General features: G+C 39.6%; 2 protein-coding genes across 6 annotated transcripts in view; one reads left to right on the forward strand and one right to left on the reverse strand.

Moving 5' to 3' along the window:
• Positions 1-1,724: 1,724 nt before the first annotated feature.
• Positions 1,725-21,521, reverse strand: part of TOGARAM1 (TOG array regulator of axonemal microtubules 1) — a 119,149-nt gene continuing 99,352 nt past the window's right edge. For 2 of the 5 annotated variants that reach the window (XM_033188152.1, XM_033188150.1), the window contains 4 exons: positions 11,825-12,014; positions 9,649-9,868; positions 4,682-4,768; positions 1,725-2,859 (listed from right to left, as the gene is read on the reverse strand). In XM_033188152.1, the coding sequence (XP_033044043.1) occupies positions 2,594-2,859; positions 4,682-4,768; positions 9,649-9,868; positions 11,825-12,014 (763 nt within the window). In that variant the 3' untranslated portion in view covers positions 1,725-2,593. Of the gene's footprint in view, positions 2,860-4,681; positions 4,769-9,648; positions 9,869-11,824; positions 12,015-21,521 lie in introns of those variants that run through there. The other 3 variants (XM_033188151.1, XM_033188153.1, XM_033188154.1) reach the window with 3 other exon arrangements.
• On the forward strand, positions 8,875-9,442 carry LOC117069703 (NADH dehydrogenase [ubiquinone] 1 beta subcomplex subunit 7-like). The gene has a single exon (XM_033188162.1). It carries the CDS (start codon positions 8,960-8,962, stop codon positions 9,371-9,373), a length of 414 nt encoding a protein of 137 aa, XP_033044053.1. The 5' UTR covers positions 8,875-8,959; the 3' UTR covers positions 9,374-9,442.

Consider the following 21,521-nt stretch of genomic DNA (forward strand, 5'->3'; position numbering starts at 1 on the left):
TGCTGGACTTCTGAGTGCTTACTATCAAGAAGTTACTAAAATACAGAAACTCTTTAGGCTTGAGACTCTTGTTACATTAATGGCTATTTTCTTTGTAATAAAAGGTAGCTCACATATTATGTAAAATAAAGCTGCCACATTATTAGTAATAATTATATTTACTGTACTATTTTTTCTCCCTAGACTGATCAGAATATTGTGCTTTTTTTCAATGCAAAATTCAAACTAAGGAATAATTAGGCTTATACATGAAGTAATGGTCTTCTTTTTCCTTTAAAACCTAAAATCTACCTTCAATATATCTAACAATCTATTGATGCACATTTAGCTAGCACAAGTGCAATGATACAAAGGCAGGAGTCGTAATTAATAAAACTTAAAATCTGTAACTATTGTATCAATGATGCGTATCAAGTAGGGTTGAAGCAAAATAACAGAGGCCTATTTTTCTATGGCCTGAGCTAAGAATATTTTTTTTTACACTTTTTAAGTGTAAAAATAGGCCGGGCGGCCAGGCTCCGTGGCTCACGCTTGTAATCCCAGCACTTTGGGAGGTGGAGGCGGGCGGATCACGAGATCAGGAGATCGAGACCATTCTGGCTAACACAGTGATACACCCCGTCTCCACTGAAAATACAAAAAATTACCTGGGCGTGGTGGCGGGCGCCTATCCTCACAGCTACTTGGGAGGCTGAGGCAGGAGAATGACGTGAACCCGGGAGGCGGAGCTTGCAGTGAGCCAAGATCGTGCCACTGCACTCCAGCCTGGGCCAGAGCGAGACTCCGTTTCGGAAAAAAAAAAAAAAAAAGACCGAGCACGGTGCCTCACGCCTGTAATCCCAGCACTTTGGGAGGCTGAGGTGGGCAGATCACCTGAGGTCAGGAATTGGAGACCAGCCTGGATAACATGGCGAAACCCCGTCTCTACTAAAAGTACAAAAATTAGCTGGGCTTGGTGACGGGCGCCTGTAATCTCAGCTACTCAGGAGGATGAGGCAGGAGAATTGCCTGAACCTGGGAGGCGGAGGTTGAAGTGAGCCGAGATCACGCCATTGCACTCCAGCCTGGGTGACAAGAACAAGACTCCGCCTCAAAATAAATATATAAATAAATAAAATAAGGACTTACAAACCCAAAAATATTTACTCTATGGCCCTATACATAAAGTACACCAAACTAGAGGACTACAATAAAATACACTTAGAAGAAAATATAAGGTATTTTAAAAGTATATAATTATATAAAAGTTCATATAAATAGAAAAAGTAGCCAATTCTCTACTTCTAGTGTAGCTTGAAATAGAAGCAACCCCGTCACCTTTTTTTTTCTCAGAAGCTAAGGATACTTTTTTTAAATCATAATTTTAAAAATAGCCAGATACATTAGAAAACTGGTCAGTCACTCAGAAGTAAAAAAGAATGAACAGAATCATAGAATTTTAGAACAGGATAGGACCTTTAAAATCACCTAGTCTAGTTCTTACATTTTAGACATAAGGAAACTGAGGCCCAGACTTGGCAAGTGACTTTGTCCAAGGTCACACAGCTAATTTCCTACAAAGTTAGAATGTAGGTCTATTTGTAGGTCAATAGTGATAGGTCAATATCATAAGCAGATCAAGTGAAAGTGATAGGTCAATACTACTATATATAATATATATATATATTTTTTTCCATTTTAACATGTATGGAAGTTGGAAAAACAGGACACTTCTCACACATCTACAGAAATAAATCCTTTTATTTGATAACATTCCTTTTCTTTTTAAAGATGCATACAGTACTTGTAAGCCCATGAATTCTGAAAAAAGCTATAGAAGACCTGGCACTATTTTTGAGAATTACACAACTGGGCAGCAAAACAATACCTTTATAAAGGTCAAAACATAAAGAAATAAAATTTAGTGTTTGCACAAAAAAAAGGGGGGTTACATTCAACACGTTTTTTTAAACGTGCATTTAAAATGTTTAATGTTTTCTAAAACTTTAGTTGTCATGCTTTATTATAACTTGTTAAATTTCACAATTATGTAAGATAATTAAACCCAAAAGGTAAGCTAATATATGACATTAACACAGCAGCAAAAGCAAGCTAATACTGCACAATCATATTAGTGGACTGATTCAGAAATACATGTTTTTCACAAATAATATACAAACTTAGTTTCTGATAACATAGTTCAATGACTTCCACTTTATAAAATAAGGCTGAGAAATGAGACATACCAGAACATGATTACATAATAAAAAGTATATTTTTAATTACAATTCTAATTGTACATACAGGGCAACAAATTGTAGCTTCTATAGTGCAAATGAGCAGGACTTTTTTCAAAAATATTAAAATTGAATTCATCCCATGTGACTCAGATTTTGTGAATTATTCATGAATGATATATTTTAGGTTTTTATGTGATGGATATAAGTGGTAAGGTTGATATAGGACAGATGTGTACTCATAGGCTGCAGATAAAAATAGCCATTGACTTAATTTGCTGGATGTGAAGTGCAGGCACTGATAACATAACTTTTAGAAAGTTCCACTTGTCATCATGTAAACACTTGTGTTCATCGTACAATATTTTATCAAAGATTCATAATTCATTTAAAATCGTCATATCGAGTAATTCCTCCAAACTCTTTTTGATATGTGGTGGTTGAGATGCAGCCTGACTTAACAGATTCTGACCCATCTGTGCAAAGAGTGCTTTTGATAATTTAGCTGTGGCTGTTCGTATATTTCCTCCAGCTCCAGGCAGAGAGCCACTATTTGTCATATTTCCTAAGAGATGCCATAAAACAACCAACACTTTCTGTTCTGTGGCATGTGGCTTCCTTTGATAAAGTTCCATAACAATATCTGAAACATAAAAATATAAAAAACAGTGAGGGTTTTTTCTTAATAAATAAGCCCAAGCTCTGCTAAATAAAAAGCAAGTAAAATATACTAAGCTTCTTCCTTATGTCATTTGTCCTAAAAAGTTAGGCTTCTTTTTTTTTTTTTGAGACGGAGTCTCACGCTGCCGCCCAGGCTGGAGTGCAGTGGCCCAATCTTGGCTCACCGCAAGCTCCGCCTCCCAGGTTCACGCCATTCTCCTGCCTCAGCCTCCCGAGTAGCTGGGACAACAGGCGCCCGCCACCACGCCTGGCTAATTTTTTTTGTATATTTAGTAGAGATGGGGTTTCACTGTGTTAACCAGGATGGTCTCGATCTCCTGACCTCATGATCCGCCCGCCTTGGCCTCAAAAGTGCTGGGATTACAGGCGTGAGCTACCGCGCCCAGCCAAAAGTTTACCTTCTTAAAAGAAGCAATGTAAGAAATCTTTCTGTCAAAGATTGGAATCTTCAAGTATGGTATTAGAATCCCATATAGAACAATTAGTTCATGCAAAAATGGTAAGGAGAGAAAATGAACCCAAATTCATCTTGATGTTTTCCAAATATAGTGAAACCAAAATGTACACAGTTTTAACCCATGGACCTTTTATCAAACATGATTTTGAAATAGCAGTTTTCTATAAGAACCAAATTTGATTTTAATGTATTTTTATTTTTCCCATATTATTTCTACTAATGTAACCAAGTACCCTATTTTTAATGGTTTTTTTCTCCTCCTTTTGTGGCCCTTTGTATTAACGTTTTAGTAATGAAATAATAAATTTTGCTTTCCTTCTTTCTACTAGATACTCCTTTGTATTGCTAGCCTATCTAAGTATGTTTGCTTAGAAATTCCAGAGACTGGGCTGGGTGCAGTGGCTCACGCCTGAAATTCTAGCACTTTGGGAGGGCGAGGTGGGTGGATCACTTGAGGTCAGAAATTCAAGACCAGCCTGGCCAACATGGTGAAGCCCCATTTCTACTAAAAATAAAAAATAAAAAAAACTAGCCAGGCGTGGTGGCAGGCACCTGTAGCCCCAGCTACTCAGGAGGCTGAGGCAGGAGAATCACTCGAACCCAGGAGGCAGAGGTTGCAGTTAGCCGATATTGTGCCACTGCACTCCAGCCTAGGCAACAAAGCGAGACTCCATCTCAAAAATTAAAAAAAAAAAAAAAAAAAAAAAGTTACAGAGACTCCATCTTGAGACAATTCAGGTACCTATGGAATTCTCCCTAACCAGGAGATTACTTCAAGGCTGTGGTGCCAATTTACAACCCAGTCCAGCCTGAGACAGCACTGGCCCATTCACCATATGGAGCAATAACTCAAGATAAGTCATAAGAACAAATCATGTAGAACTGTACTGCCTGGCCCACTGCATGCCCTCCATGCAAACCTTCTCCTTCTTAAACCCTAGCATTTTGCCTGAGAATTCTGAAGCAGTTTTGTTAAAGCAGGAGCCTGAACCACCTGCCAACTGCTAACTTTGGAAAATAAAGTCACTTTCCTTCCACTGTACCTCATCCTTGTTATTCAATTTTCCAAGTGGTGACTGGCTGAACCTGCATTTGGCTACACTAATAGGAAGACTGAACATTTACTGGAAAAAAAGGATAAAATTCTTTTGACAAAAATGTTTGGTGTAAAAGTCTTAAAAAGTTCTCTTGTGGATCATTACACAATTTATTTCTACTGTGTGGGTAGTTATATTAAGTTGGTAGCTATCCTAAAATTAAATTGAAATTGTTTATCAGTTTATCCGTAGTTAATAAAATATTTCTTTAGAAATTACAAAGTATTTACCAGCAAGCTTTTCCGTCACATCTTGTTTTGCTTTTCCATTTAAAAACTGAGCTTTTGTGCAAAATGGCTGTAGAAGTAAGTAATTGTCTAAAAAAAAAGAACACAAAGACATATGTTTAAAGAGTAATGAGCTCTTAGTTACTTCCCATTACATAGCATTGAAAAGAAAAATAATCATTTCTAGGATGCATATGTGTAACACTTTAAAAATCTACATAATCACTATTTAAAATTTTCTGTAAAACTTTAACAGGCCAGGCATGGTCGCTAGCACCTGTAATTCCAGCTACTTGGGAGGCTGACATAAGAGGATCACTTGAGCCCAGGAGTCCAAGGCTGCATTGAGCTGTGATTGCACCACTGCACCCCAACCTGGGTGACAGTGACGCTCTGTCTCTAAAAACCAACAAACCAAACAAAATCTTAACAGAGTAATATTCTTTTTTTTTTTTTTTTTTTTGAGACGGAGTCTCTCTCAGTCGCCCAGGCTGGAGTGCAGTGGCCGGATCTCAGCTCACTGCAAGCTCCGCCTCCCGGGTTTACGCCATTCTCCTGCCTCAGCCTCCCGAGTAGCTGGGACCACAGGCGCCCGCCACCTCGCCCGGCTAGTTTTTTGTATTTTTTAGTAGAGACGGGGTTTCACCATGTTAGCCAGGATGGTCTCGATCTCCTGACCTCGTGATCCGCCCGTCTCGGCCTCCCAAAGTGCTGGGATTACAGGCTTGAGCCACCGCGCCCAGCCTGGAGTAATATTCTTAAAGCAAATGAGAACTAAAAATACTTCACACAGTTTTAAAGGAGCTATCATGTGGTATTAAAAAAAACAAAAAGACAAAAACAAAAACAAAAAACTGCCTGAATCTCCTAGGCATCTTATTTCAAATAACAGCATAGTTTTATCAAAAAACAGAAAAAGCACCTGGGTGTGGTGGCTCATGCCTGTAATCCCAGCACTTTAGGAGGCCAAGGTGGGAGGATCATGAGGTCAGGAGTTCGAGACCACCCTGGCCAACACGGTGAAACTCTGTCTCTATTAAAAATACAAAAATTAGCTGGGTGTGGTGGCGTGTGCCTGTAATCCCAGCTACTTGGGAAGCTGAGGCAGGAGAATCACTTGAACCAGGGAGTCAGAGGTTGCAGTGAGCTGACATCATGCCATTGCACTCCAGCCTGGTGACAGAGTGAGACTCCGTCTCAAAATAACAACAACAACAACAATAACAACAAAAAAAAAAAAAAAAAAAAGAAAGAAAGAAAAAGAAAAAGGCAAGCAGTTTTTACATTTACTGAATTTTTTTTTAAAGTTTTAATTATGAGGCCGGGCACAGTGGCTCAAGCCTGTAATCCCAGCACTTTGGGAGGCCGAGACGGGCGAATCACGAGGTCAGGAGATTGAGACCATCCTGGCTAACACGGTGAAACCCCGTTTCTACTAAAAACTACAAAAAAACTAGCCGGGGGAGGTGGCGGGCGTCTGTAGTCCCAGCTACTCGGGAGGCTGAGGCAGGAGAATGGCGTGAACCCGGGAGGCGGACCTTGCAGTGAGCTGAGATCCGGCCACTGCGCTCCAGCCTGGGTGACAGAGCGAGACTCTGTCTCAAAAAAAAAATAAAAAATAATAAATAATAAAATTTTAATTGTGAAATAATAATAGAAACACAGAAATTTACAAAGATTATATAGAGGTCCTGTGTACCTTCCACCTAAAGGTTTCATCTTAAATAACTACAATTGAGCCTTGGACAACACAGGGGTTAGGGGAGCCAACCCCTGTACAGTTGAAAATCCGTGTTTAACTTTTCACACTCCCCAAACTGAAATACTAATAACTTGCTGTTGATCAGAAGCCTTACCAATAACATAAACTGTCAATTAACACATATTTTGGATGTTATATGTATTATATACTGTATTCTTAACAATAAAGTAAGCTAGAGAAAAGAAAAGATTAGGAAAGAGAAGAAAAATACATTTACAGTATTGTATTTGTCAATAATGCAAATTTATGTCATCTGTTTACAAGACTAGTCATCTATCTGAAGTTGTGGGCAACCACAGCTGCAGACCTCAAGCTACTCAGATATCAAGCAATTCAAATTTATCATGTCATGACTTTCCCCTGCTTATTGGGAGCACTTTCAGCATCACTAGTGGTACTTCATATAGGTCTGATGGTGTCACTCAAGGTTTACGGTATTATACTAAACCTGATTAAAAATACTTAAGAACCATTAATTTGCATATGTTGAACCATCCTTGCATCCCTGGGATAAATTCCACTTGGACATAACAAATAATCTTTCTTTTCTTTTTTTTTTGAGATAGAGTCTCGCTCTGTTGCCCATGCCAGAGTGCAGTGGTGTGATCTCAGCTCACTGCAAGCTCCGCCTCCTGGGTTCATGCCATTCTCCTGCCTCAGCCTCTCAAGTAGCTGGGACTACAGGCACCTGCCACCATGCCTGGCTAATTTTTCGTATTTTTAGTAGAGATGGGGTTTCACTGTGTTAGCCAGGATGGTCTCGATCTCCTGACCTTGTGATCCGCCCACCTCAGCCTCCCAAAGTGCTGCGATTACAGGTGTGAGCCACCACGCCCAGTTGAATAATCTTTTTATACAAATTTGTTTCATGTTCCTAATAGTTTGTTCTTTTTTATTAAGTAGTATTTCATGATATATTTAGAATTTAAAGAAACTGCCAAACCAAGAGTGGCTGTACCATTTTATTTACATTTTCACCAGCAGTGTATGAGATGTAGTTTCTCTGTAATCTTGTCACTATTTTTTATTTTGGCTGTTCTAATACTTGTGTGGTGATCATGGTCTTAACTTGCATATGCATTTCCCTGATGGCTAGTGATATTGAACATCTTTTCACATGCTTATTTGGTCAGTCATATATCCTCCCTTATTTGCCATCCATATAGCCTCATGTTTTAAATATTTCTTTTTTTTTTTTTTTTTTTTTGAGACGGAGTCTCGCTCTGTCACCCAGGGTGGAGTGCAGTGGCTGGATCTCAGCTCACTGCAAGCTCCGCCTCCCGGGTTCACGCCATTCTCCTGCCTCAGCCTCCCGAGTAGCTGGGACTACAGGTGCCTGCCACCTCGCCCGGCTAGTTTTTTGTATTTTTTAGTAGAGATGGGGTTTCACTGTGTTAGCCAGGATGGTCTCGATCTCCTGACCTCGTGATCCGCCCGTCTCGGCCTCCCAAAGTGCTGGGATTACAGGCTTGAGCCACCGTGCCCGGCCATATGTTTTAAATATTTCTTCAGGTCTTTTGTCTATTTTTTTATTTGAGTTTTTTTGATGTTGAGCTTTGAGATTTCTTTATATATTCTAGATATTAGCTGTCAGATACATGGTTTGAAAATATTTTTCCCAGTCTGTAGCTTGTCTCTTTATCTATTTTTTTTTTTTTTTTTTGAGATGGAGTCTCGCTCTGTCGCCCAGGCTGGAGTGCAGTGGCCAGATCTCAGCTCACTGCAAGCTCCGCCTCCCGGGTTTACGCCATTCTCCTGCCTCAGCCTCCCCAGTAGCTGGGACTACAGGCGCCCGCCACCTCGCCTGGCTAGTTTTTTGTATTTTTTAGTAGAGACGGGGTTTCACCATGTTAGCCAGGATGGTCTCGATCTCCTGACCTTGTGATCCGCCCATCTCGGCCTCCCAAAGTGCTGGGATTACAGGCTTGAGCCACTGTGCCTGGCCTCTTTATCTATTCTTTAAAAAAAAAAATTAATTTTTTGATACAGAGTCTCACTCTGTTGCCCAGGCTGCAGTGCAGTGGTGCAACCTTGGCTTACTGCAACCTCCACCTCCTGGGTTCAAGTAATTCTCCTGCCTCAGCTTCCAGAGTAGCTGGGATTACAGGCATGCGCCACCACACCCAGCTAATTTTTGTATTTTTAGTAGAGACAGGGTTTCACCATGTTGGCCAGGCTGGTCTTGAACTCCCAACCTCAGGTGATCTGCCCACCTTGGCCTCCCAAAAGGCTGAGATTATAGGATCATGCTCTTAGTGCCATATGTACAACTTTTCACCAAGTCCTAAGATTTTCTCATGTCATCTTGTAAAAGTTTTACATTTAAGTTGTACATTTAAATCTGTGATCCATTTTTTTTCCTTATTTTATTTCTGGATCATCTCATGCCGAATTATTGAGTTAGTTTTGTTAGCAGACTGAGGTTGAGGCAGAAAAAGAAATAAAATCAAAGATAGAGTGGTTCCGGGTAGGAGGTAGGTGACCCTCGGCTGCTGCAGGAAACTGCAGCGACTGCAGCCATGGGGGCGCACCTGGTCCGGCGCTACTTGGGCGATACCTCGGTGGAGCCCAACCCCTTGCAGATGCCAACCTTCCCGCCCAACTACGGCTTCCCGGAACGCAAGGAGCGCGAGATGGTGGCCACACAGCAGGAGATGATGGACGCGCAGCTGAGGCTCCAGCTGCGGGACTACTGTGCCCACTACCTCATCCGGCTGCTCAAGTGCAAGCGCGACAGCTTCCCCAACTTCCTGGCTTGCAAGCAGGAGTGGCACGACTGGCACTACTGCGAGCACCACGACTATGTGATGCGCATGAAGGAGTTTGAGCGGGAGCGGAGGCTGCTCCAGCGAAAGAAGCGGCGGGAGAAGAAGGCGGCAGAGTTGGCCAAAGGCCAGGGACCCGGGAAAGTGGACCCCCTGGTGGCCCTGTAGGGGGTGCACTCCCCACCCTATGGACCAGTCAAATAAAAGCCTTCAGGCCCCTCAAAAAAAAAAAAAAAAGTCAAAGATAAGGGAAAGTCAATTTAATGGAACAGAATTTAATCACTAAAAATAATTTTAAAACCATTGAGAAAATAGAAAGTTTTATGATAATATTAAGTTTAAAAAACTGAATAACTAGGATTTCAGCATTACAAAAAAAGTATGGATGGAATCAGAAAACATGAAAAGAAAGTCAATTTGAGTGCTGAAGTAAGATTTCTTACCTACATGCTGACTCAGTGCCTGAACAACATTCGTAGCAGCAGCGTAGATGCCTGGATTCTTGGAATTCAGATTGTTATCCACTATTGCTGGAATTAGCATGTTAATTATAGGAGATAAGTGGTCTCTAAGTAGAGGAATCATTTTGTGCATTGTTTCCAGAGCCACCAGATTTACTTTACTATTAGAATCATGAAGTCGAGATTTAAAAGCATCAAAAATCTGAAAATAAATTGGTAAATTATTTAAAGTAAAATAATGTTTATAGCTATTGTATTTATAATTCTCTTGGCATGTCATAATATTTCTCCTACTTTACTCAGTTTAAGTATATACACAACATCCTATTTTGCCTGAACTTAGATAACACGAACTTTATAAAAATTGGGGTACTAAATCTAAGTGTCAAATCTTCTTGTAACAAAAGGAGGAGGCCTCAAAAATTGCCCCAAAAGACATCCTAATAAAAGCTGAAAAATGTGGCTCAGTAAGCTGACTAATTGCAAATATGATAAACATCTTGTTTTCTGGAAGGTGCAGGTTAGCTTAGCTAACTCTAAGAACTTAAGAAAAGTTTTTGTTTTTATCTTTTTTCACACTAGAAGTAGACATGAAGTTTTACTGTGGAGATCTAACCTAGTTTCAGTTTAGGTTTATTATGAAAATTTTAGATGCAATTTCAGAGTTAAATTTGTATTATTATCTCTTAGCCTGATAACTTTAACAATAATTCCTTGCTCTTCAGAATCCTTAACTTTCATAAACTCAAGATATAATAAAGTGAATGCTAAACAATCCTTTAATCATGTCAGGTGAGTAAAGAGCTACTCTACGAGCTGAGACTATTCACTAATAATTTCCAATACTTATTTATTATTTTTCATGTTAAGAATAATCTTCCCAAGAGATTTATTTTTACTCAACAGATATTAGAAAATACAAGTTTCTGGCTCTCATGCCATGGTAATATGGTTCTTTTCTTCTGAAAGCTGAGACAATACCATGAGAACTGAAGAGTAGTTATGGTATGTTTGCCAAGTATAATGCACATTACACAAACTTAAAATGAAATTTAATTAATAAATTACTACTAGAATTAACTGAACTAAATTCTGATGAAGCAAAAATAATCTATGCTCTGATACAACGAATATTAATTAATATTTCCCTTTCTTTTATTTATTGTCTTCCTAAAGATAAGTACATAAGTCACTATACAGAGATTTCTTTTTTTTTTTTTCTTTGAGACGGAGTTTCGCTCTGTCACCCAGGCTGGAGTGCAGTGGCGGGATCTCAGCTCACTGCAAGCTCCGCCTCCTGGGTTTACGCCATTCTCCTGCCTCAGCCTCCCGAGTAGCTGGGACTACAGGCGCCCGCCACCTCACCCGGCTAGTTTTTTGTATTTTTTTAGTAGAGACGGGGTTTCACTGTGTTAGCCAGGATGGTCTCGATCTCCTGACCTTGTGATCCGCCCGTCTCAGCCTCCCAAAGTGCTGGGATTACAGGCTTGAGCCACCACGCCCAGCCTATACAGAGATTTCTAACCCATATAATGAAAAGTTTTAATATCTGTTCTAAAGCAATATCAAATCTCTTATCTGCCTTTGCTTTTTAAAAAAATATGTATTGATTAATTTAACATATATTTACTAAATGCCAGGTTCTGAGTGCTCTGAGAATATAGAAGTTTCAAGGCGCTTATCATCTTGTGGCAGGATTCAGACTAATAAATAGCTATCTTCTTACTTTGTTTCAGTGACTTTGACTTGTTCTAGTATGCTTTTAACTTAGCAAAACCCAGGCAATCCATTCTTTTCACTAAGCTTATTTTAACACTTTAGAATAATATACATATAATATGTAAATATATAAGTAATTTATTAATTAAATTCCATTTAAATTTGTATAATTTATATATATATAGTGAGAGGGTATATAAAACACTAAGATTTAGAGCAATTTTTTAAACTGATAAACTTCATTTGACATAGATTTCAAATGAAAATAAATTTTTATTTTCTTTTTTGTAGAGACAGGGTCTTACTATGTTGCCCAGGCTGGACTTGAACTTTGAACTCCTAGACTCAAGAGATCTTTCTACCTTGGCTTCCCAAAGTGCTGGGATTACAGGCATGAGCCACCATACCTGCCTTAAAATTAATTTTGACAAGTCCTTACCTTCACAATGTTTCCAACAACAAGGTCTTGATTATTTTCAGTATCTGATAAAAGCTGCTTAATCCCATTAATACGATCACGAAAGTCTTTTGCATTTAATAAACCAGTTATGACTTTAAGGTACTCAGCACTTTCTAAGGAATTACGAGGGACTGATTTTCTGGTGACTTCACGAACTTCAGTTACCTCTCTAAAGTGAAAGAAAGGTGAATGTAATTTCATTTGTACTTTCCTATAAAAACTATTACACAAACATAATTTTAAAATCTCACTATGCATTCATTTTCCAAAATGCATAAAATGACCTAACCCATAGCCAAACTATCTGTGTTGGGAGTCCCCAGGATCTCCCCTGGATTTGGATGTTTGCTAGGAAGACTCACAAGAGTTAGCCTATAGTTTTACTCATGGCTAAAATTTATTACAGCAGAAGGATGACAAACAAAATCAGCAGAGGGAAAAGGTGCATAAGTCAATGACCAGAGGAAACCAGATTTAAGCTTTTAAGAGTCCTTTCCCAGTAGGGTCACACAGGACACAATTCCTTCAGCAATGAGTTATGACAACATATGTGAAATGTTGTCTACCAAGTAAGCTTATTAGAGGCCTCATGTCCAGAGTTTTCACCGGGAGCTGGTAACGTAGGGACTGTCTGCCTAGGACATACCAAAATTCCAGACCCCAGAAGGAAACCAGGCCTCCAGCATAAACCATATTGTTTGCCCAAACAATTTAGGCACAGTAAACTATCTTATCAGTTAGGGCATGTTGGGAATCCTCTTGAAATCCAGGTTTCCCATGTCAGCAAAGAGCTAACCTTGCAAGCAGCCTTTTTTAGGGATAAAAGTCTCAGGACTGCAATGTTAACTTTTTTCTGAACAGGTCCCTTGCCCATTGAGATCTAGATAAATTACCTTGAACCTCTTCTCAAACCCATCCTCCATAGAAGATTAAGTGAACCACTCTTATAAGGAATAGTTGACATCTTTCCAAAACCTAAGTTCCCACATGTCAACCAGTGGACAATCTCTCTAAGCAGACCTTTCTAAGAATAGCAGTCTCAGGCCCTGTTATGTTAACTCTTTCCTGAAAAGTATTCGTGTGAACATGCATGGGACAATGAGAAACTAGAGACCAGCAGGAATTATTATGGCAATGATAGTATTTGTAGCATATTTTTTGTGGCTATAAAGGGGTAACTCAATGTGGTAGATCCAGTTTGTCCATCCCATGGTCTGCAGGTCGCATGTGGCCCGGACAGCTTTGAATGCAGCCTAACACAAATTCATAAATTTTCTTAAAACATTATGAGATTTTTGTGTATATGTGAGCGTGTGTGTGTGTGTGTGTGTGTGTGTGTGTGTGTGTTTTAGCTCATCAGCTATCATTAGTGCTAGTGTATTTTATGTGTGGCCAAGACAATTCTTCTTCCAATGTGGCAAGGGATGCAAAAGATTGGACACCCCTGTTTAGATGATCATCCTTTTGAAACTAAAGAGTCATGCAAAGTGACAGGTAGGTCAGTTGGTCAATCTGTCTATCTATTTTAGATACAGAGTCTCGCTCTATCTTTCTATCTATCTATTTTACTTTTTTACTTTTTAATTTATTTTTGAGACAGAGTCTCACTTTGTCACCCAGGCTGGAATGCAGTGGCATTATCTTGGCTCACTGCAAGTAAGCCTAATGTAAGTATATTGTAATGTTCTTACATTAGACTTAACATGGTCTAATACTATTTGAAAGTATACTGTGAGACAGTAAAGATGTACATTATAATATTATAAAGTCTAGATCAACCACTTATAAAAGGAACAAAAAGATACAGCTAATGAAGGAAATAAATGAAATATCAAAATGCACACACACTCACATCCCTACCTCTCAATCAATTGTATATCAAGCACAAATAGAAGAAAAAGAAACAGAAAATATAAGACAAATAGAAAAACTATCAAAATGAGAGGCTTAAACCCAACCATGTGAATAACTGCTTTAAACCTAAATGGTCAAATACCCTGATTAAAAAGCAGAAACTGTTATATTGGTAATAAGACAAGACTCCAACCTGGGCAACAAATTGAGACCTCATCTGTACAAAAAATACAAAAAACTAGCTGGGTGGCAGGGTAGGGGTGCCATGGGCTTGTAGTCCCAGGTACTCGGGAGGCTAAGATGGGAGGACACTTGAGCCCTGGGAGGTCAAGGCTGCAATCAGCCATGATCACGTCATTGCACTCCAGCCTGGATGACAGAGCAAGACCCTGCCTCAAAAAACACAAGACTGAGTCACATACTGCCTAGAAAAACGCTCTTTAAAAAAACATAAGCTGGGCATGGTGGCTAAACCTATAATCCCAGCACTTTGGAAGACCGAGGCTGGAGGATTACTTGAGCCCAGGAGTTGACACCAGCCTGGGCAACACAGGAAGACCCCATCTCTTTTTATTAAAAATAAAATATTTTTTTAAATTAAGAAGACAGACCAGAAAATACAAGCAAAATCCACAATGCATTAAGGAAAAAATTATTTTCACACTTGTTAAAATGATAAGAAAGAATTTATTCAAGAAGGATCATGACTACTACAATAAGGGAGAACAACTGTTCTCAACTCTGACTACAGTCAAGACAGAGGGATTTATAGCCCACAACCAGAGTTGGGGGTGGGGGTCAGTGGATAGAAAATTACTAAGAGGAGACATTAAAGAGCATGAAGTTTCTTGCAAAACTGGCCTAGTAAGATGCATGCTAAAGGAAGGCCAAAGACTTATACATGGAAGGTCAGGGGGTGAGGAACTTTACCAGCTATCAAGGGTGATAACATATCAAAGGAAGGAGAGATGAGCTAGCAGGATACCTTGTTAAAATTGGGTTAGGCAGGCCAAGGACAGGGCCCAAGGTCAAGGCCAAATTGAAAACAGGACTCAGAGAAGCATGTCTATAGTTTGGTCAAAAAGAATCTCTGTCGGGCCAGGCACCAGTGGCTCAAGCCTGTAATCCCAGCACTTTGGGAAGCTGAGGCGGGCGGATCATAAGGTCAAGAGATGGAGACCATCCTAGTCAACATCGTGAAACCCCGTCTCTACTAAAAATACAAAAATTAGCTGGGCGTGGTGGCATGCGCCTGTAGTCCCAGCTACTCAGGAGGATGAGGCAGAATTGCTTGAACCTGGGAGGCAGAGGTTGCAGGGAGATCGTGCCATCGTACTCCAGCCTGGATGACAGTGCAAGACTCTGTCTCAAAAAAAAAAAAAAGAAAAAAAAAAAATATATATGTATTTTATGTTTGTCAAATGAGATACTATTTTATAGCCACTGAAATAATCACAAGTATTGGTAAGGATGTAAAAAAACTGGAACCCTTTTACACTACTGGTGAGATGTAAAATGGTGGCACTTTGAAAAAACTTTCTGCTGATTATTCAAACGATTAAACATAGAGTTATCATATGATCCAGCAAGTCCACTCCTACACATCCAAGAGAGCTGAAAACATGTCCACAACAAAACCAAACTGATGAATGGATAAACAATATGTGCTATATCCATATATGGATGAATGGAATAGTATTCGCCCATAAAAAGGAATGAAGTATTGATAAATGCTATAACATGGAAGAGCCCTTGACATTTTGATTACAAAAAAAGGCCGGGCGCAGTGGCTCAAGCCTGTAATCCCAGCACTTTGGGAGGCCGAGACGGGCGGATCACGAGGTCAGGAGATCGAGACCATCCCGGCTAACACGGTGAAACCCCGTCTCTACTAAAAATTACAAAAAACTAGCCGGGCGAGGTGGTGGGCGCCTGTAGTCCCAGCTACTCGGGAGGCTGAGGCGGGAGAATGGCGTAAACCCGGGAGGCGGAGCTTGCAGTGAGCTGAGATCCGGCCACTGCACTCCAGCCTGGGCGACAAAGCGAGACTCCGTCTCAAAAAAAAAAACAAAACAAAACAAAAAAAATGGATAAGCCTTAACATAAATCTAAGTATAAGAAGCCAGTCACAAAAGACCACATATCATATGATTCCCTTTATATGAAATGTCCAGAATAAGCAAATCCATAGAAACAGAAGAGAGACTGCCTAGGGTTGGGGAAGGCAAGATTGTTGAGAAATGGGGAATGACTGCTAATAAGTATGAGATTTCTTTTAAGGTGACAAAAATATTCTAAAATTGTGATGACAGCTACACAACTCATTGAATATACAGATGCTCTTTGATTTGCAATGGAGTTACATCCTGATAAACCCATTGTATGTTGAAAATATTTTAAGTCACGGCCGGGCGCGGTGGCTCAAGCCTGTAATCCCAGCACTTTGGGAGGCCGAGACGGGCGGATCACGAGGTCAGGAGATCGAGACCATCCTGGCTAACACGGTGAAACCCCGTCTCTACTAAAAATACAAAAAACTAGCTGGGCGAGGTGGCGGGCGCCTGTAGTCCCAGCTGCTCGGGAGGCTGAGGCAGGAGAATGGCGTGAACCCGGGAGGCGGAGCTTGCAGTGAGCTGAGATCTGGCCACTGCACTCCAGTCCGGGCGACAGAGCGAGACACCGCCTCAAAAAAAAAAAAAAAAAAAAAAAAAAAAAAAAAATATTTTAAGTCAAAAATGCATTCAATACATCTACCCTACTGAACATCATAGCTTAGTCTAGCCTACCTTAAACATGTTCAGAACACTTACATTATCCTATACTGGGGCAAATAATCTAAAATAATCTAACACAAAGCCTATTTTATAATGAATAATTTATTGAATATTATACTGAAAGTAAAAAACAGAATGATTGTATGAATACTCAAAGTAGTTTATACTGTACTACATGCATACTGCTTCTGCACCATTGTAAAGCTGAAAAATCATAAGTTGAACCATCCTAAGTTGGGTGCCATCTGTACTAAAAAACATTGAATTGCATGCCTTAGATAGAAGAATTATATAGTAGGCAAATTACATCTCCATAACACTGTAATTTAAAGAAAGACATACCATGCAAATCTTCTATCAAAAGAAAACTAATATGGTCTACTAACATAGACTTCAAGACAAAGAATATTACCAGAGATAAAGGTACTTCATAATGACAAAAGGACCAATTTGTCAGAAAGTCACAACTATCCTCAATGTATTTAAACGTAATCACAGTGGATCAAAATACCTGAAGCAAAAAGTGATACAACAGATAGTATAAATAAATCCACCAGTATGTTGGGGATGTCAATACTCCTATCTCAGCAATTGATAGAACAAGTAGAAAAAAATCAGTAAGATTATAGAACACTTGAATAACAACCGGCTTAACCTAACTGACATTGTATAGAATATTACATTCAACAAGAGCAGAATGTACCTTCTTCCAAGTAGATATAAAATAGTCACTAATATAGAACACATGCTGGGCCATAAAACAAGTCTTAAGAAGTTTAAAAGAACTAGAATCCTGTGGAGCATGTTCAGTGACACAGCAGAACTAAATTTAAAATCATTAACAAAACGATATTTAGAAAATCTCCAAATATTTGAAAATTAAACACACTTCTAAATAGCACCTGTATTGAAGAAGAAACCACAAGGTTATCATTCAACATTATCCCAATACCAAATCCAAAGACATTTTAAGACAAGAAAACTAAAGACCTCATGATTATAAACACAAAAATACTCAAATAATTTTAGTAAATTAAACCCAGTAATATATTAAAAATATGACACATCATCATCACCAAGTGGGGCTAATGCAAGGAATACAAGTTATCATTTTTAACATTTAACATAATTCACAACAGCAGCCATAAAAAAGGATGAGCTCATGTCCTTTTTTTTTTTTTTTTTTGAGACGGAGTCTCGCTCTGTCACCCAGGCTGGAGTGCTGTGGCCAGATCTCAGACTACAGGCGCCGCCACCTCGCCCGGCTAGTTTTTTGTAGTTTTTAGTAGAGACGGGGTTTCACCGTGTTAGCCAGGATGGTCTCAATCTCCTGACCTCGTGATCCACCCGTCTCGGCCTCCCAAAGTGCTGGGATTACAGGCTTGAGCCACCGTGCCCGGCCTGAGTTCATGTCCTTTGTAGGGACATGAATGAAGGTGGAAACCATCATTCTGAGCAAACTATTGCAAGGACAGAAAACCAAACACTGCATGTTCTCACTCATAGGTAGGAATTGAACAATGAGAACACTTGGACACAGGATGGGGAACATCACACACCAGGGCCTGCTGTGGGGTGGGGGGAGGGGGGAGGGACAGCATTAGGGGATATACCTAATGTAAATGATGAGTTAATGGGTGCAGCACACCAACATGGCACATGTATCCATATGTATCAAAGCTGCACGTTGTGCACATGTACCCTAGAACTTAAAGTATAATAATAAAAAAAAAAAAATTCACAATAGTAACAAAATAAAAAAAGAATTATCTTAATAGATGCTGGAAGGGCATTTGAGAAAAATTCAACACCCATTCATGATTAAAAACTCACAAACTAGAAGGGAACTTAATTAATTTGATAAAGAGCTTTCTATGAAACCTACAGCTAATATCATATGCAATGGAGAAATGCTGAACATTTTGTCCCAAAGACCAGGAATAAGGTAAAGAGGTCTGTTATTACTTCTATTTAACATTAGATTTGATATTCTAACCAGTACAGTATTAAGGTAGGAAAAATAAACTAGAAGCATACAGATTTGAAAGGAGAAAATAAAATACAAGAAGATCCTGGAGAATCATGTGCTGACAGAAAGTAAATGGATGGGGCATGTTGTAAAAGCACAGCAGCCAACCTGAAGGAACTCCTAAAGCTAGAACCATTTGAAGAGGGAAATAATGGCAGTATTCGATTATACCCCACAGAATAAAATAGAAATCCATTAGTCTTCATGAATATAAATGAATATTTGCATAAATAAACATATGAAGGAAATGGAACAGTTTTTCTGTAAAGAAAAAAAAATCAACCAATGAATGTAGAAGAAATCAGGAAAACAGATCATTATTAGGCAAAAAACCATGTACTAATTGCTATAGGCAAAATCTCTCAGTGGTGGATAAAACTAGTGGGCTATGTATGATGAGAAATAGGATACTTACACAGTCTCAAAGTTTCCAAAGATATATATTAATTACAAAGGGAAAAACAGTACAGTGCCTAGCAGAAACCACCATAAGCTAATAATCAAAGTTAATGTTATCAGTAGTAAGACATAACAACATCATGTACCTTGTGATGTAATACAGTGAAAACAGTACAACATCACTTCTGTGGTGTTCTTGCATAACTTCCATCTAATTGTGAGAAAATATCAGATAAACCCAACTTGAGAAATATCTATGAAATAAGTGTTTGGAAAAGGCCTCCCACACAGTATGCTCTGAATAGATATTAAGAAAGCATTTTTTAATGGGTTCCAAAAAACATTTTTTGACCAAGATATCTGATCCAGGATCTTACGAGATTATATAATATCAAGGTAGAAAAACTGCCAATTCTTATTTAGTAGGTCTGGAAGGAGCATAACATTTTTCATTTCTGGCTGGGTACGGTGGCTCATGTCTGTAATCCTAGCACTTCCGGAGGCCGAGGTGGGTGGATCACCTGAGGTCGGGAGTTCAAGACCAGTCTGGCCAACATGGTGAAATCCTGTCTCTACTAAAAATACAAAAATTAGCAGGGTATGGTGGCACACACCTGTAGTCCCGGCTACTTAGGAGGCAGGAGAATCACTTGAACGCAGGAAGCAGAGGTTGTAGTGAGCTGAGATCTTGCCGTTGCACTCCAGCCTGGGTGACAGAGTAAGACTCTGTCTCAAAAAAAAAAAAAAAAAAGGCCAGGCACGGTGGCTAACGCCTGTAATCCCACCGAGATCATCCTGGCTAACACAGTGAAACCCCGTCTCTACTAAAAATACAAAAAATCAAAAAAAAAAAAATTTAGCCAGGCATGGTGGCAGGCGCCTGTAGTCCCAGCTACTCGGGAGGCTGGGGCAGGAGAATGGTGTGAACTGGGAGGCAGAGCTTGCAGTAAGTTGAGATCACGCCACTGCACTCCAGCCTGGGCAACAGAGCAATACTCTTGTCTCCAAAAAAAAAAAAAAAATTGCATTTCTAAAAAGCTCCTAGGTGATGCCAATGTGGCTGTTTTGTGGGCTGTACTTAAAATATCAAGGTCCCAAAGCATATATTTTCACATACATCTTTATTTTTTATAAAAGTCATTATTTTAGTTTATGAAATATTTCAAAGATATACAAATACAGAAAATATGAGAGATACCTATGTATACTATGAATACATGTATTCGTGTACTTTTCCAATAGAGTTTTTTTGTTTTTCTTTTTTTTTTTGTTTTTGTTTTGCTCTGTTTTGTTTTGTTTTGAGACAGAGTCTTGTTCTGTCGCCCAGGCTGGAGTGCAATAGAGCGATCTCGGCTCACTGCAACCTCCACCTCCTGGATTCAAACGATTCTCCTGCCTCAGCCTCCCGAGTACCTGGGATTACAGGGGTGCGCCACCATGCCCAGCTAATATTTTGTATTTTTAGTAGAGACAGGGTTTCTCCATGTTGCCTAGGCTGGTCTGGAACTTCTGAGCTCAGGCAATCAGTCCACCTTAGCCTCCCAAAGTGCTAGGATTACAGGTGCATACCACTGCACCCAGCCAAGTGTTTAAAATATATTAAAGCCAGATGTGGTGGCTCATGCCTGTAATCTTGGCAGTTTGGAAAGCTAAGGTGGGAGGATCCCTCAAGCCCAGGAGTTTGAGTCCATCCTGGGCAATATGGTGAAGCACCATCTCCAAAAACAAACAAACAAACATATATATAATATATATATATATATATATATATATATTATATATATATATATATATATATATGCCAGGCATGTTGGTGTGCACCTGTGGTCCCAGCTACTCCAGTGGCTGAAACAGAAGGATTGCTTGAACCCAGGAGGTCAAAGCTGTGCTGAGATGTGATCACACCACTGCACTCCAGCCTGGGCAACAGAGAGATACCTTGTCTCAAAAATAAAGTAAAATAAAATAAAATATATTTAAAAACAGAACAAAGAGGTCATAGTAATAATTTTAAAATAAGCAAATGTTAATAGACTTTGTCATCACTAGACTGGCCCTATAAGAAATACCCAGGCCGGGTGCGGTGGCTCAAGCCTGTAATCCCAGCACTTTGGGAGGCCGAGACGGGCGGATCACGAGGTCAGGAGATCGAACCATCCTGGCTAACATGGTGAAACCCTGTCTCTACTGAAAAATACGAAAAAACTAGCCGGGCGAGGTGGCGGGCACCTGTAGTCCCATCTACTCGGGAGGCTGAGGCAGGAGAATGGCATGAACCCAGGAGGCGGAGCTTGCAGTGAGCTGAGATCCGGCCACTGCACTCCAGCCTGGGCGACAGAGCGAGACTCCGTCTCAAAAAAAAAAAAAAAAAAAAAAGAAATACCCAAATGGGCCCTAAACATGGAAACAAAGGTTGATATTTGCTATCATAAGAACATAAGAAAGTATAAAACTCACAGGTCATATAAAGCAATCATGTAAAGGAGGAAGAGAAAGGAATCAAATGGCAACAAGACAGAATTCCACCAAACCACAAAAACAGAGAAAAAGAAAGAAACAAATAATTTATAAAACAGGTAGATAACACTTAACAATGTGACAGGAACAAAATCTCACATAT

The sequence above is a fragment of the Trachypithecus francoisi genome, unplaced genomic scaffold, assembly GCF_009764315.1.
Source record: "Trachypithecus francoisi isolate TF-2019V2 unplaced genomic scaffold, Tfra_2.0 Lachesis_group3, whole genome shotgun sequence".
Taxonomy (NCBI): Eukaryota; Metazoa; Chordata; class Mammalia; order Primates; family Cercopithecidae; genus Trachypithecus; species Trachypithecus francoisi.

What these genes read in the sequence shown, in the direction of transcription:
- LOC117069703 (XM_033188162.1), top strand. Translation starts at nt 8,960, where the DNA reads ATGGGGGCGCACCTGGTCCGGCGCTACTTGGGCGATACCTCGGTGGAG.